We start from the raw sequence: 17,216 nt of genomic DNA, 5'->3' as shown, positions 1-17,216 counted from the left end.
CCGGACCGGGCGGCGGCACCGCCCGCGGGAACCGAGCCCGGCGGCGGGACCGCCTGGGGCCGTTTTAGCGTAACGGAAAACCCCTCCCGCGACCGCGAGCTTATCCGCCAGAAGCCGCTGTGGAAATACCCACGACAGCCCCAAACCGACAGGTAACCCGTGCCGCTGTTCGCCAGCCCCAGCAACCACAAAGTGAAATTTTCAGGCGCTCCCGAGACGGCTGTTTTTCCTTTACAGACCAGGGATTTTTCCTCCAGTTGCCCATGCACAAACAGTGAGAAACGCAATCGCGGCAGCAGCGGAGTTAAATTCACTGCGCAGGGAGCCGACAGCCAGGGCAGCGGGCACAACCAACAGAGAGGAACAACCCCAGCAGCCTAGCTCTACCTTTCCAAAGCGATTTTCACAAAATTAAAACAGCTACAGCAGATATTTTCTTCGAAAGATACATTGTGCTTCTCGGGCAAGGCAAAATTTCCACTTCCGAATCAGCTTTCCTTGCAATACTGGTGGTATTTATGGAACAAAATCTCCTTAGCAAAGTGCCAGCACCTGCCAGCTCACCGGTCTGCGGTGACACCACGCAAACCAGATCCAGCACAGAAAAGGTTACAGAAGCACTGTGGAGTTCCCACCCGAATCTTTAAGCAAATCCCTTTAAGTATATGAATGTTAATTGTGTAACTTCAGTATAGACAGTTCCATGTCAGCATATTTGCTTACGTTATACTTCACAGCACTTACCTTTCTTTTTTCACTCTCAGTAAGACACAAAGTTCCTGAATCACATACCTGGTGTTACAACTTGGAAAGTTTCACACAGCCTCATTTTTTAAGACATGGCTGCTACGTTGCTAAAGATGTAATAGTGAAAGAACAGAAAGAGGCAGCTTTCAAATGATGTTTTGTTTGCTGTTGATGTGGGAAAAGTTCTTCCATGCTGGCAGAGAATGCAATTACTTCAAGACAGAAATCTATTTTTTATTACTCAGGACTGACAGTAAAGAGGACTAAAATTAAAAACAAAACTGTCTCAATTTATCCAGTAAGAAACAGATCCACTGATGCATTTTGCAGTATCATCCCAAAAAGTCATTTTTGCAGACTGCCAGAACAAACATCCTAACTTTGAGAAGCTAGACTACACAGAGAGATCCTTAGTTACATAGAGATGTGTTTTTTCAAAGGTTTAAGAATTACACTGTTTGCAACAATATTTATTGGCTCTGAACAAAAAGGTTGTCTTCAAAGCCTCCAAGTTAAGATTCTAAAGAGGGCAATTAAGAGTTTAGTCCCAAATGCATAAAATCACACAAATAACATTTTTTTCCACTGTTTATATTCCTACTCTAAAAGCCAGCAATCATGAAAAGACAGGAAATCTATGCAGAGAAACTCTACACCAACACAGACAGCACAAGGACACCAGTGACAACATCACTTCCTTTCGACAAAATTTTTTTTTGTATTTTCAACATTCACATATAAACTCCAAATCCTGAAAATAAATACTTGTCTCACAGTGCTTCACAAGCACATGAAAGAAAACTATCTACAAATCATAGATTCAGCTACTCCATTTTCAACAGTTCCAATAATCATCACTTTTACAACTCTGAACTGTCATAGCTGGGAAAGTTGTGTGTTAGCTACAGTTTAAGGAGTCATTAATGCTTATCATCTGAATATACTTTCCACTATCAAGTGGCTTTACCAAAGACTGTTCTACAGATAGGAAAAGCTTAAGAGATGTGTGCAAAAGAATCAGTCAGACTTGATTCACGGCTTCCCTATCGTGGGATCACACCATTGCTTTGAAACCAGTCAGAGTACAGTTTGAATACTGACAATGGAATTCTGGTCCCCACATAAATCAGTAGGAAGATCGACCAGAATTTCACCCCTGATATATAAAACCTTGTAGAGAAACATTAGTAAACAAATCTTTTAAGTCAGGAAAAACTACAGAAAATCCTTGTAAGTCATAAAAACCATTTCAATGTGAAATTTGTAAAATATCACCCTATTTATTCTATAAGCTTTTCTAGCAACATACGACTTTATCGTAACATATATTTAAAAATCTGATGATTAAGAAACAATAATTTCTCTTAAATGTAGTCACTTAAACATTCGCCAGTTTGGTAAGTTGGGCTGAAGTCTCTTTACAGAGCAAAAAATTGCACACAATTTTCAACCTTTTCACTTCTGATTCTCCATGTCATTGAGGGTATGGCACAAAACACTCTGGAGGAGAGCCAATGCTGCTCACTGGGCTCCGGGTATTTGACTCGTAAGAATTTGGAGCAATTCCAACCACACCATCATTTTGAGGGGTTTCTCCTTTCAAAAAGTCATCATCTTCATCTTCAGAAGTACCCTGCATAAATTTAAAAGGATCAGTGACAGCAGAGAGATACTCCAGGTGTCTATTAAGATTTGACAGAAGTAATGAATGCTGAGACCAAAAAGGGTATTTCTAAAATAAGTTCTGAAATGTTGCAATAATCAAATCTGCTAATCAAAATGCTACAGAAAAGTTTATAAAGTTACCAGTTAACAAAGCTACAACACCATAAAGTGTTTTTACAAGTTATCATGGGCAGGAAAGAAAAGCACATAATTTGAAGGACTCAAAATCTGACATAGGATAGACATTCTGCAAGAAGGTAAACAGACTACATAGGAGCTTTAGAAGGAGATAATTCAGGATTTGGGTTGTACTACAGTTGTCGTAACTAGCTGTAATGGTAAGAAAATTATATGTACTCTCATTACAAAATACAGAACTAATTCATATCTACAAAGTGGGTTTCCCATTCGGAGAGTGTTCATAAGTGTTCACAGCGGTCCTGTGCTGCCAAACTAACTCTTCTGCAGAAGAGGGGAAAAGTGTTCTCAAAGCAAGGGCAGATCACTCCCTAAAGCTTCCAAATTTCAATCACAGTTTCTCCTAAATGTTTAGTGTACTCGTATCTACTAAAAAAAATTAATCCTGCAATAGAAGCAGCTGATAAGAGATTTGGCAAGAGCTGAACTGCATTTTGATCAGAAAAGATTACCTTTTTAATGGGTTTCTTTAGATTCTCAAGATCTTCAGCACTCAGTTCTTCCCAAAACTGATAAAAAGGATCAATGGTCTTCTTTGATCTGAAAAAGGAATTAAAACACAGTAAGAACTAATGTATTCAGAAAAGTCATAGTTATTTCATTTTAATAATACAGTATTAAATACTTGGCATTTTGATAGCCCTCTGTAGGGTTTTACAAACTATTCCATTAATCCCTATATCATCTCCAATTAATCCCATGAAGAAATAACTCCATTTTGCTCATAGTACAAATTACAATTATTTGCTTGAGTTTTGAAACAGTCAGTCCTCCTAATACCTTGACAGATATTTTTAACAGCTACACTATGCTCACAAGTAAGTCTAGTTTTCTTCCAAATTTTTGAATAATTTTATTATTATTAACATTATAGATGCACACATACAGGAGATGTAATTTTATATAATTTAATAGTATCCGTTACTACAATTATTAATAATTTCTACTTCTAAGAAAGGTCTCCATTCTGTGGAGACAGATTTTTTTTTTCAAGAGACAAAAAAAGCCAGAATGTTGCCCTCTAATATTAAAAACCAATTAAAGCATCATAGTGTTAGAGATTTTGAAAACCTCAAAATAATCCACTTTTCATTAAAAAAGCAAGATATTTTAAATAAACTGAAGTCTCCAATCAAGAAGCAATACTCTCAAGGTGCAAAAAACCCAAACCAAACAACACACCACCACAACTCCAACAAAATATGTATTAAGCTAGCATTATGATATTTTAGAGACTGCTTAAAACAAGGAAAACCAAAAGAAAAGTCACCAAACATCTTAACTAGACCTTCCACAAAACTGGGTCCTGTTGCTTCCTCATCGCTATATGCCACAGTGGGGATAAATTTCAATTCAAACCTTTGACAATCTCTAGTTAAGATACGCAACATGAAAGGTATTAAATATCAGGTAAGGAAGTGAACTGTAGAAACACTGACAGTTTCTTACAGTTTTAGTTCATTATTTTCTACATGGCAGAAATTAGTTATTTTTAAACTATACCTTTTGAGTATGTAGGGATCAAAGGGGAAGAAACTGTCAAGCGGGTTAGTGCATGTCTGCACAAGGTCACCCCCAGCGCCACTCCGAACCACCGGTATAAACTGCCTGTTGTTCCTCTCAATAATTGTGTAGCAGAACACCAATTGGTATTTCCTTTAAAAACGTAATTAAAAAAAAAAAAAAAAAGATAAGCGTTTCTAGCACATCAAAAGCAAGAATTTCAGACAGTATTAAAATACAAAGTTATTTTTTAACAAACATAATTTCTATCTTCCATTTTCCCACTGATACTAGTTTTCAAGATAGTCAAAAGGTAAGGAGACTATTCTCTTCCTATGCACTCTTAGAAACTTCACTCCAAGTAGAATCATATTGGCTCTAACAAAAAGCAATCAGTCTTACAGTACCATAGGTCTTCATTGAAACTGAACTTATCCCACCTAGAATATGGGCAGTGTCCTATGAGCTGTCTTAGATAATACTCAATATTGTGCCTAACAAAACCCACGTTCCAAGTACTGTGCTGATTTTAGGCATGCACACACAAATATCTTTATCAAGCTGAAATCAAATTAAATGAGTAGGTACCTGGTAATGGCAGCAAACAAGTTCACAATAGTGGGTATACAAATCTTCAGGGGGTTTAGCTGACACATGACAATGCGCTCAAAATTTAAACTCTGCAAATATGACAGACCTTGAAAATAAGGACAATTGACAAATACAGGTTATATATGATGTAAGATGAACTTAATTTTTAAGAATTTCCAGTCTGACCAGCCTGCACTCTGCTCAACACCACAGAAGAACATCCTAGGGCATCTGCTTACAATAAATCAAAAAAATCCAGGCCACAGCTTGTTTAGCAGAAAAGCTACTCTAAATAATGGTAACCTGCCACAGCCCAGAGATCCTTCTAACAGACACTACATGCACACACCCATTACAGGGACTGACAGAGGCACAGAATCATCAAGACAGATTGTTAACTGAAGCCCACACTAGTTTTATATAGCTGGAATTCAAACACGTTCAATAGTGGGCCAGATATCAATGTTGAGTTACCAGCATTTTTTTCAACAGTAGGGGAAAAAAAAAAAAAAAAGATTATTTAGCTTGGTAGCTCAACAGGTGTACAAGCTATCTCATTTTATTTACTTGCCCTCAGATACTTGATAGAATTGACTGTTACAAAACACATCAACAGTAACACTTGCAAATGAATCCCAATACCATTCAAACCTAATATACTCACCTTTCCTTAAGTTTCCATCTAGAAGTTGCTTATGACGGAAAATAAATGTATAGAACACTGTCTGACATGTAGAATAAAATGGCCCATGGAGAGCTACATCACAGAAAGCATTAGCCCCTGTATCCTGGTTATCGATGTATTTATGAATCCAGTTCACCAGGAGATCCAGGCATGCTTTTACTGTACTATAATGGAGAGGGGGAAAAAGGTGTAAAAATAGCATCTAAAATAGTATAGAAAAGATGTTAAACAAGTATTCAAGGATCCCAGTGGTAATAAAAACATCAGCAAGAAAACCTCATTGTAAAAAAGGAGAATCTGTTACGAGCTGTCTCATTTATCTCAGCATAAAATGAATCAATGTATCAGCACTGAAAACCCCAGTCAGTGAAAGCATAAGATGCCAGAAGAGATGAATCTGTGAACACGTTACATGTGAAACACAGTAAATGATCAGAATTCCAAGCTACAGGTAATATATAGAGAGAAATGCCTCCCATGTCCAACAAGTAATTCCAGTATCAAATTAAGTTCAACATTGAAGACACCACGCCTGCCCAGAACACCATACAAATATACAACATGTACATGGAAAAGATGACATTTTCACCCATCTGCTAAGGTATCTTAATCTATCTGTATCAAAATACTAGAACACTTGACTTCCCTGTCTCAGTGTCTACATAAAATGCCCAAGATAGGGAATTAAAAATATCTGAACATCAGATATATCGGGCATCCATGACTCTTCCTGAAGTCAACATAACCTATCTGTACTCACCATTTCTTGGTAAGTGAAGCCTTAAACAGCAAGTCACTAGTCTGCACTCTGTAAATGCAAAACTTTCCTGGAAACTTCAAGACAATACTGAAACAGTATTGTAGAAAGGACAAATGACACTATTGATTTAGGCTTACTACCAAGGCAGTGGGAATAGAAGACTCTGTGCATTCTGTGAATTCTGTACTTAACCTTGACAATCACCATAAATTGTTTGGTTCCACTCATATATCAAAACAACTTACACAACTGGAATAAATTTAGCTCTTGCCAAGAAGCTGCCAATATAACTCCCAGCAGTCTGCCTGATCACTGAAGGATTGTTTGGATCATGCAGTTTTTTCCAAAGATGGTCTAAAAATGCTTCAGCCAACCCCTGGAAACAAGATACACAAAATCATGAGTTGTTACACTGATGATGCTGTTTAAGTAATAGATTCTTAATACACAATTCATGTAATTTCCATGACCAAACCATTTAAAAAAAATAAAATCTACTTATAACTGTAGTAAATAACTATTCCTACACATGATGGAAGAGCACTCTTTTCTGTGACTTTCTACACTTACTGTAAAAAGTAAATGGAATCTGAAGTCTAGCAAAAAGTCAGGAATAGATACACAAGAAGTGTTTAAAAACAAGAGCAGTAAGAAGGTAAACATGAAGTGACTGTTTACTGTCTCTTGTAGTAGAAGAGGTCAGGGACATCCAACAAAAATAGCAGGAAGATGAATTTAGAGAAACAAAAGTGATTCTTCACCTTTAACAGTTACATCGTCGAACTTTTTGCCAAAGAAATTAATGATCCCAAAAATTCACATCAGTACAAAAAGTGTAGTATCATGAGGTATTTTCTCTTTAAATTTCTCCCTCGTGTGCTGTTACCATGAAAGAACAACACTTTGGCTCAGGAAGTTACCAAACTGCTGCTAGAGGCTGAGAGGGTATTCTAGCAAAGCATCATAACATCCTCACCTCATTCTGATATTCTTTCCAACACATCCATTATTCACCACTGTCAGAAACAGGGCATTAGCTTAACCGGATCTTTAGTTATACTTACGCAAAAAGTACGCGTGTTCTTATTGTAATACAGTAAAAGAAACAGTAGTTTGTTGAGAGGTGGGAAAATGAGGGAGGGAACAAACAGCAGACTTGATTTTCAAACTGAAGAGCTAACACAGACAGTATCTTTATGAAGCTTGCTGGAGCACTGTGTCTCAGGTTCAAGAGTACAACTGATTTTTGTACAACAGGTCTGTTAAGCAAGTTCCTTCACAATAGCTTAGATTCCATCTGTTCGCAGTTTATGAACAACATAGGAAGAGCAACCACATAAAGAAAAGCTTTAAAAAGGGAGTAACAGAGAAGGAAAAGAAAGCAAAGATACTAATGAATCAGACTAGAATTACTGCAGAAAACAACTATGTTTTGTAAAAAAAGTCAATACAAGGATGCAGAAATGACATAAGACACTGTATCTTAAAAACAGCTTCTACTCACCAATTTAAAGCTACAGATGTAAAACATGAAATACTGTACATGACATGAAGCATGGGTTGGTAAAATCAGTTTGTCAAAAACAGCAACCAGATCCCGATACAAATCCTTTGTGTTGTTGATATCAAGCTTGCCTATGCAACAAAAAAAAAGAAAACAAACAAAATGAGCCATTTCAGGGTTTTTTTCCTGCCCTCATGCTGCAGAACTGGCATATCTTTCTAAACCAGTAAGAAATATGTAAAGAAACACTGCCAAGCTGACTTCTAGGCTTATCAGACATCTAAAAAATATTTATAGTCAGATGTTCCAGGCCTTCAGCTCTACTGCTTTTTACGGTGGTATATACGAAGAATATCTGTGTGTGCGTGCACACACACACAAAACTGGCAGACATGCAAACTTTTCAATGTGTTAAATCAGAAGAGCCAGAAGAAAACACTAAGAAATAAATGACCTGACTTACATGAAGTAGATAGCAAAATGGTTTCTAAATATTCTGTTTTAAATATATAAATATAAGAAATTCAAGCCCTTAATAAATGCCAGTGCAAGACATTTCTTTCAGGTTTTTTCCTATAACACAAAGTCTTGCTGTAACAATTCCAACTAAGTGACATGGCTGGTTGTTTTAATCTACTTCCAGTCTTTGTGATGTCAAAAGGATTCATAATTCTAATATTCAAAGCAATAGAGTAGAGCAAATGATAAAACACTAGGGTTAATCAGAAAATACCTCTAATCCCCTAAATTTTCTAGCACATTGAAAAACAAAACTATTTAACCTTATAGGCTGTAATGCAACAGTTTGGATACAGTGTCGTATTTATATAATCAGAATGTCTCCAACTGAAGACTAAACCTTTAAAGTCATAAATATATTGTCGCATCCTCTGCCAATAACACTGGGCAGATGCAGGAATGGAGACTACAGTCTGCTGATGGCAGAATTCTGCCCTAAAGGGTGAGGGCTCTATCTTGCAGCAGCAGAAAGCAAGAAATCCTGTTACGTTTTTCTTACTTGTTAGCAAAACAGCAAATCTGGTTATAGTTCAAGTGTTCTTACCATCCACATGGCAAATATCTTTAATATAGGAAAACAGAGTGGTCATCAAAATATCAAGGCGCTCTGCAAGTGGATGGGCCATTCTCTCACTGCTGGAAGAGACAACTTTGTTTCCTTTTCTTTCTTCATCTTCCTCCTGGTAGAGAAAATGGCAGCCATGTAGCTTTTATATACACAACATCATAAAGACATCAACTACAGGGAAAGCGAAACAAAATTTCTCTTTCATTGATATGCTAAAGTTTTGTCTTTTTTTTAAAAAAAAAGTAGTATCTAATTACACAGCTTTGTGTAAACAAATTTTCGTAAACTAAGCCAATCATCATGAATTGTTTCATTAGTTCTATGTATAGCTGCTTGAGTTTTTTCACAGTGGAATTGACTCACTGCATGTACATTGGGTATTTACATGAATAAAGTCAACACCCAGAGAACACATTACTCATTTGTCAGCTGTTCAGGTTTCAAGAGCTGTGTGCAGTACAGTAACAACAAAGCAGTAACATATTCCTACACTGTCTCAGTTTGCAGTGCAGTTAATGACAAAGCAATAACGTATTCCTACACTGTCTCAGCTCACAGCCAACTCAAAAGTGAAAAGTTTACTAAAAATCTTTTATTAGAACAAGATAGCCAACCATGTCAAAAAGTCCCTCCTCTGTAGATTTTTCCTCACTGTTAGCATTATGAGCAGTTTCTTCAGCATCTTCAATATCTTGCTGTGGACTGCTAACCTGCAGTTGCAAACAATAAATTAATTTTTAGAAGACCATGACAATAATATGAAATATTTTTTATCATTTATATAAGAAATGACAACATGAGTAACTTCTAGACTAGATTTTGTCCTTAACTAAATAAACATAATGATATGTAATACACACACTCCAAACTGCCTGAAACTTTACCTCCAGAATATAAGCTTTCCCCAGACTGTCATATGCTGAAGTTCTCCAAATTAAAAAGCCTTAATCATTTATAATGCTACCCCTTCCATCTTTTTTAAGACTGTAAATCCTCTTACTTCAAAGGGATGATAAAACAGATCAACCACACAAAGAGAAGCACATTCTCTGCACATAAACACTGATCACCATGAAACAGTTGTTTTGATTCTGGCATGGAGATTCCAGAGTTGTTGTGGTTTAATCCCAGCCAGGAGCTAAACACCATGCAGCTGCTTGCTCTCTTGCTCCTCCCCACTCCCAGTGGGATGGGAAAGACAATTGAAAAAAAACAAAAACCAACTCGCAGACTGAAGTAAGATCAGTTTAATAACTAAAATAAAACATAATAACAACGATAAAATATTATAATAGCAATAATAATAATAGCAATGAAAAGGAAGATAAAAAGAGAGAAAGAAATAAAGCCCGAGACAGACAAGTGATGCACGATGCAGTTGCTGACTGACTGATGCCCCAGCAGCGATCTGCCCCCCAGCCAACTCCCCCAGTTTCTGCACTGAGCACAACGCCCTGTGGTATGGAATAGCCCTTTGGCTAGTTCGGGTCAGCTCTCCCGGCCATGCTCCCTCCCAGCTTCTTGTGCCCCTGCCTGCTGGCAGAGCTTGGGAACTGAAAAATCCTTGAGTTATTGTAAGCACTACTTAGCATCAACTAAAACATCAGTGTGTTATCAACATTATTCTCACACTGAATTCAAAACACAGTGCTGTACCAGCTACTAGGAAGATTAACTCTGTCTCAGCTGAAACCAGGACAAGGGTATAACAGTACACATCCCTCAGGTGTGGGAACATTCCAGGATTGGGAATGGAGTGTAAATTTGGTTGGGTTTATACTCATGATCATGAGGACTGTTGCAACATATTTTAGTTGAGCTTAACACTGACGCATATTCAATTTTCTACTCTGTATTTTAACCAAGCTTCCTTAAAAGATGATACAGAACAAACTTACATCCAACTTCAACAGCTGTTCAATAATAAGCTCCAGAATTTGAAGCCTCAGAGTTGGAAGGTACACCGTAACTCGTAGCAGGTTATGAACATAACATTCCTATAACACAAAATTAATTGATATCTGTAATAATGTTAACAGAATGTCTAATTTCTGTTAAAGATTTTTAGGAAACAAGTTTCTTGATTTGTTATCTAAAGAGCCAGAAACAGGTTTAAACAGACTGTTTCTGGTTTATTCTGTTTATTCAATCTAGAATAAGTTCATGTATAAACCAAACATCAATCTTCAGTTGTTAAGGTGTGTTATCAATTGCTTTTAATCTACTATTTCCATGCAAATTTTTCCAACTATCTCTAGGCAGAAAGCATATAAATATTCTATGAGAAAAGTTATTTGTTTCCATAGGAGTTTACATCTAAACTTTTGGAAAATTAAAACAAGCATACTCCTCACTACATCTAGAACCAGCTTTAGTAGAACTGTTTAAAGTGAGACTGAGTACATCTTTATTTCATGTTATTATACTATATCAACAACAATTCTAAATTCCACAGGTTAGGTTCCTAAGAGTCATTCTGATTAGAATTCAAACAGGTAACAGAAGTTCTGTGAGCGTGCACGTGCCCACCCATGTATACACACCTAAGTACAAAAGACAAGGCTGCAACTTTCATATAGCAAAACTGTCAAGTCAATACATAAAATCAGGTAAAGCACCACATTTAAGTACACCATAGTCTCTTTGTGAATATACATTATAACACAACCTTTAATTACATGAGCACATATGATTTTTCCACAGGCCATGTAGCTCACTCAGTCCATAAAATGGATAGCGCTAGTTTAACGAGAACGTATAAATTGGGAATATTTAACAACAATGCATGGACCATATTTTTATTACATGTCATTTGAACCCTGTCCTGAAAACAGTTATGAACTTCTTCATGACCTGCTCCTCACTGAGCTGCTATATAAATAAATAAATAAAACTTCTCCTAACACCTTGTAAGAGCTATTATCCCCCTCATTTTACAGACAGAGAACTGATGCCTAAGTTATTTGGATTTAAAAAACAAAAACAAAAAACAAAACCCCATAAAAAACTAGCAAGGTATACAAAGAACTTCAGGGGTTTTTCAGCACTTGATGAGTTCAAAACACAGCTCCAACTGAACTTGGCTGGTGGAGCAGGGCTCTGCCAGTACATCAAGTCGGAATAAGTAAATATAAAGATCATACAACAGCCGTAACCTGTCAAGTTACCAGCTTGTTTTTCACCACACAGGAGCACTATACCAAAGATGCAATAAAACAACTGAACACCTTATGCTACTGGCAACTTGGATTTCACCTATAACATCCATTGCTTTCTGACTGCTTATCAAATCCCCTGCTCTTCCAATAAATACTTCCCAGTTTTGACAGCAAATGAGACAGTATCCTACCATCTCCTTTCTATACAACCCTGAGATTCATCGTCAAAGAGGTCCATCTTGTGCATTGACTAAGAAAGCAATCCTGTGGAAAAGATATGCAGCTATGTCATCAAAGACTAGCATAATGCTTATGCACAAGGAACCTAAGTATGCTTGGAGAACCTTGTACTAAACAGGCACACCCATATATATATAAAAATATTTTAAAATAACAAGATTTTTAAACAATACAATCAAAAATCTTCATTGAATGCACCAAATCAGTTGTCATACTACAGACTATATTTATACATTAGAAAACAAAAGAACAAATAAACAAAAATATTCACAGCTCTTACCAGAGTTCTTTCTGATTTATTAATGAAAGGAAAGTTTTCCACAAGTATGGGCATAAGAAACTGTGGTGTCCTACAATTTAAAAAACAAAGAAATCAACAAAAACAAACCTGAAAGTTATAGGTTATTACCAGGAGAGCAAATATTGAAGGTCCAGCACTTTAAAGACAGACTGGAATAAGCTTATTTCACAGTAACTTTAATTTAAAGGTAAGTAATAGTATAAAACCTGTTTTGCAAGGATCACCAAATAGATAATAAGCACCAAACTTTCACTGTGGACTTATTAGAAGCCACTTTAAATACATTTCTATAAACATGACTTTCCCTACTTCCCGTTTCCATTAACAGGATTTTCAGCTGCTGATGTCCACAGAAATTTCATAATTGGATACAGCATTACACCACTTAGCGAATATTAGGAAAAATCATGCAATGAGACTAAATATTGTATTTCAATTAAAAGGGAAAAAAGTAAATTCATTCACAAGCTTTAAATCTACAAGGAAAGGGCACACAAACCCATGGGATTATATACTTACGAAGGAACATATCTTGCAACAGTTTGCAGTGCTCTATGGCATGTATTAAAGTTTTCAGGAAGGTCTAGAGAAAGAAAAATGTACTCTTATGCATTTGGTTACATAAAACTAAATCAGGAACCAGCAAAAGTAGACCATAGCAACTAAAGAGCAGAGATTCCCAAGGAAATTGCATTTGCCAAAATTCTGAGTGAGTGTTTTGTTTTGAAGCTGAACTGCCTTACTACCAAAATAAGCATGAAAAGTAATTTCAAATTAAATTCATGGTATTGCAATCAGTAAACTCTGAATGTGCTGCCAGCCCCAAGACCTGGTGTTGTTACACACTCTCATACTGAATGCTAAACTTGGAAATTCAAAATTTAGCCCACAATACGCAAATATTTAGAAGATATGTTAAATCCAACTCCGTAACTCTACAGCTAATTAGACTTCTACAGCAGGCTTTTTTATTCAGTGTCACAAGTGAACAGCAGAAGAGTAGTTGTGTCATCTGAACTGAAATTCATTTCAACATTCAAGATAAGAAAACATTAAATTCTTGAAAGACATTTAGCTATTTGTCTTAACACACTAATTATGTGGCATTCTTAAGTATCAATTGTATTTGAGCTTACCACAGGGAGACAACAAAAAAAGACTCAAGAATCCCCCAAACTACCTAGTTTTATTGAGGTAAATAAAATGGCAAACAAAGTAATTCCTAAATTTTCTTTGGCTTTGAAACAATCTAGATCTAGGAATGTTTTCCTATGCATTGTCTTATTTCTACAGATACTGCACCAACAGGAATATTTTGGAAGTAACAAGGAGTGGGCCACCACAACACTGATTTGAGTCCAAGAAAGTCTTTGACTTTGGAATTTAAGGATGTACTGTTTCTTAGCGTTAAGTTAATTTTGTAAAAAAGGAGCAACATGCACTGTATACCTCATTAGTAAAGGTATTACAGCAGCATATATAAGCCATGCTTCCTTTATACTTACTTTCATCATCATCATCAGAATCTGAAATATCCACATCACCTTCTCTGATGGTTATGCGAGCTAGCAAAAAATGAGATAATTGTATCAAAATTGTACAAAACAGTTTCAATTCAAATCAAACACACTGGGCAACAGTTTTCATCAGGATTAAAGCATCAAAATTATCCACAAGACTTTCTAAAATAAACTCATAAAAAAACCCTATTTCATTCACAGAACCAGGAGGCTCTTGAGAACATCTGGCAGTCCTCACCACAGCTTTTGGTTTTTAGTAACAACAACATTGCAGAGTTCATCCCTTTCCAAGACATCTTTGTAAATGGGGTCTGTATTAGCCACTAGAATATGTCTTCTAAAATATAGGCACAGAAAACTATCTGTATCACAACTCGGCTATTCACATTAAGAAATAGTCAACAGGAAAAAAAACCCAACCCAAAAATGAACTGTGTCATGCATGATATTTATACAGAAGTTATCTAGAAAAGGTATTTTCATAAGCAAACAAAGGAGCTTACAAGAAAAGTAACTTACGGGGGACAAACTGTGATACAATCATCCGGAGGCATGGCCTAAGATGGACAGTTTGTGCTGACACTAGATTGCCAAGAAAACCCAGATATTCTTCTACCACCTCTCGGCTTCTTCTCAACCATGGCAGCTTCTGAATGTAAGCAAAGACCAAGACGTCAAAGAAACATGTTTTGAGTACTAAATTCTTAATCTTCCCATGTAACAAACAGATATTTACCAGCAAAATTCTGACCAGCTGTTCACGCTCTTTGGTCAAATACGCAACAGAAGATCGAAATTCATGCAGCCAATTAATGATCTGGGCATCCTTAAAACAAGCAGAAAAAACAGGTAACTATTCCAATAAACAGTATTAAGTATTACTAGAAAAAAAAGAAAATCCCTAAAAGCCAGAGATTAAGATGGTAAATACAAATTGTTTTCACATTAACCTGCAAGGAATTTCTTTAAGTTTTGTCCTAACTAATACAATTTCTTGAATGCAAGAATAAATGCATACCAACTTCTAAACCAACAGTCTGCCTGGAAGGCTTAAGTTAAGACTCAGCACGGCATGCAAACTTCATTCACACAGAGCACGTTTAGAAGAAATGACATTCAATCATAATTTTCTTTGCTTTTTGCTCTAGTTTAACTGGAAGGGGCATTAAAGTCTTGAAACAAGACAGATACTGAAACAGCAGCAAATCTACACAGAAAATTTTACAGTGATACCGGGCTGAACATGAGCCAGCAGTGTGCCCAGGTAGCCAAGAAGGCCAATGGCATCCTGGCTTATATCAGCAATAGTGTGGCCAGCAGGGACAGGGAAGGGATCTCACCCCTGTGCTTGGCACTGGTGAGGCCGCACATCAGTTACTGTGTTCAGTTTTGGGCCCCTCACCCCAAAAATGACACTGAATGACTCAAGCGTGTCCAGAGAAGGGCAACGGAGCTGGTGCAGGGTCTGGAGCACAGGTCTGATGGGGAGCGGATGAGGGAACTGGGGGGTTTAGTCTGGAGGAGGCTGAGGGGAGACCTCATTGCTCTCTGCAACTCCCTGACAGGAGGGTGCAGAGAGGGGGGATAAGTCTCTTTAACCAAGGAACAAGCGATAGGACAAGAGGGAATGGCCTCAGGTTGCGCCAGGGAAGGTTTAGACTGGATATTAGGAAGCATTTCTTTCCAGAACGGGTTGTCAGGTGTTGGGCTGGGCTGCCCAGGGCGGGGGGGGAGTCCCCATCCCTGGAGGGGTTGAACAGTCGGGCTGACCCAGCGCTGAGGGATCTGGTGGAGTTGGGAACTGTCAGTGTTGGGTTAATGGTTGGACTGGATGATCTTCAAGGTCTTTTCCAACCCAGATGATTCTGTGATTCTGTATGCTCCACAAAGCCTGCTAAACCCAAAGTATTTTACAAAATGTCCTTTTTAAAAAGGAACTCCATATAGCATTATGCTTCCTGCATCATTCTTCTCACAGCTCTATAGTTTAATTAAAAGAAAAAAAAAAAGAGGAAAAGAAAGGACAGCAGATGTGGTGGATACTCACAGCTACACAGAAGAGCTATGAAACAATACTTCTGGATATAACTACTAAATGTATATATATTTTACTGCCTAATTAGACAAGTTTTTAGTGAGAACTGGAAAAGGTATTCATGCAGCTTGAAGGCTGTGAAAGTCAGAAACCATGGTTTGATCTACAGAAGTATCCTGTAAAACAAGCAAGACTGTATCTGGAACAAAGACCCCATCACAAAGCAAAAAGTTTCTTGCTCAAGAGCAAGGGGTCAGTCAGCATGAGACATCAAGATCCTACATATAAGATATGCATGTGTATAAATAATTGCGCTTTTTAAAATTTAGTTTTAATTCTGCTAAGTTTCCACAAAGCAAAAGCTGTTAAATGCAGCTAAATGTTTAAAGCAGTGGATCTGGGTAAGCACCAGAATGACTTGCAGAGCCCTTACTACCAAAACTGTTACCTTTATGTCTGGATCTGATAGCTGATGCTTTAACAACTCAAAATCCGTGGTCTCACCCTAAAAGGGGAAAGAAAAGCAAGTAAGCAACACTCATATTTTTCTCAGAAAAAAATACAAATTTCATCAATGTATCCGAACAACCTAATATTGTTGTAACAGTAACACGAAGAACGCAAGTAAGCAAGAAAGCTCAGGGAAGGCTGAAGCAGCAGTAACCGAGTGCTGTCCCTGACACACAACTGAAGGCAGTGGGTCACTTTTGGCTGCTCTCCCTGCAGACAGGGCCGTGATCACTTTACAGCCCTTGGCCTAAGCCAGGCCCTGCACCCATCCAGCACGTCACTCAGGTTGACTCACAGGGGAAATCTTTTCACTTGCACAGCAAAACCGGCTGGCACAAGCCTAGAGCACTCGGGCCACCTCCAGGTTTTTTTTTCGCTAAGCCTTCAGACTCGGTCTTGTGTAAGACGAAACGGGCTTTCGCACCGAATGTCACCCCAGGAGCTTGTGCACCGGCACCGCGCGCGGCCGGGGAGAAGAGGAGCCCCCCGCGTAGAGCCGCACTCACCTTTTCGTACTTCAGCAAGATATCCGTCAGAGTGCCCCCGAACCGCACCGTCTTCTTCGGCGGGGAGCTGATGAACTCGTCCCCTCCCTGCATGGCCACGGCTCCGCGCCTGAGGGAAGGCGAAGTCGCGTGAGCGCCCGTGGGCCCCACCCCGTCCGACGCGCCCCCCTCCACGCCACACGGGCAGGAGTCGTCGTCACCACCAC

General features: G+C 38.0%; 2 protein-coding genes across 3 annotated transcripts in view; both read right to left on the bottom strand.

Moving 5' to 3' along the window:
* NTAN1 (N-terminal asparagine amidase) overlaps positions 1-280 on the bottom strand; it is an 8,519-nt gene extending 8,239 nt beyond the window's left edge. Inside the window, exon 1 of the mRNA XM_026858725.1 lies at positions 134-280. Coding sequence (XP_026714526.1) covers positions 134-265 — 132 coding nt within the window. The 5' untranslated portion in view covers positions 266-280. The remainder of the gene's footprint in view (positions 1-133) is intronic.
* Positions 281-956: 676 nt separating this feature from the next.
* The window catches only part of RRN3 (RRN3 homolog, RNA polymerase I transcription factor), a 26,921-nt gene continuing 10,661 nt past the window's right edge, over positions 957-17,216 (bottom strand). Inside the window, exons 3-19 of one of the 2 annotated variants that reach the window (XM_026858881.1) lie at positions 17,011-17,121; positions 16,443-16,499; positions 14,696-14,785; positions 14,479-14,608; positions 13,945-14,004; positions 12,959-13,022; positions 12,419-12,488; positions 10,639-10,737; positions 9,355-9,450; positions 8,717-8,852; positions 7,654-7,784; positions 6,395-6,525; positions 5,369-5,553; positions 4,702-4,810; positions 4,114-4,266; positions 3,063-3,150; positions 957-2,380 (exon numbers count right to left, since the gene is read on the bottom strand). In XM_026858881.1, the coding sequence (XP_026714682.1) occupies positions 2,222-2,380; positions 3,063-3,150; positions 4,114-4,266; positions 4,702-4,810; positions 5,369-5,553; positions 6,395-6,525; positions 7,654-7,784; positions 8,717-8,852; positions 9,355-9,450; positions 10,639-10,737; positions 12,419-12,488; positions 12,959-13,022; positions 13,945-14,004; positions 14,479-14,608; positions 14,696-14,785; positions 16,443-16,499; positions 17,011-17,103 (1,851 nt within the window). In that variant the 5' untranslated portion in view covers positions 17,104-17,121 and the 3' untranslated portion in view covers positions 957-2,221. Of the gene's footprint in view, positions 2,381-3,062; positions 3,151-4,113; positions 4,267-4,701; positions 4,811-5,368; positions 5,554-6,394; positions 6,526-7,653; positions 7,785-8,716; positions 8,853-9,354; positions 9,451-10,638; positions 10,738-12,418; positions 12,489-12,958; positions 13,023-13,944; positions 14,005-14,478; positions 14,609-14,695; positions 14,786-16,442; positions 16,500-17,010; positions 17,209-17,216 lie in introns of those variants that run through there. The other variant, XM_026858880.1, reaches the window with a different exon arrangement.

The sequence above is a fragment of the Athene cunicularia genome (genome assembly GCF_003259725.1).
Source record: "Athene cunicularia isolate RWA chromosome 14 unlocalized genomic scaffold, athCun1 chr14_part1, whole genome shotgun sequence".
Taxonomy (NCBI): domain Eukaryota; kingdom Metazoa; phylum Chordata; class Aves; order Strigiformes; family Strigidae; genus Athene; species Athene cunicularia.
This window is presented reverse-complemented; position numbering and strand designations above follow the sequence as displayed.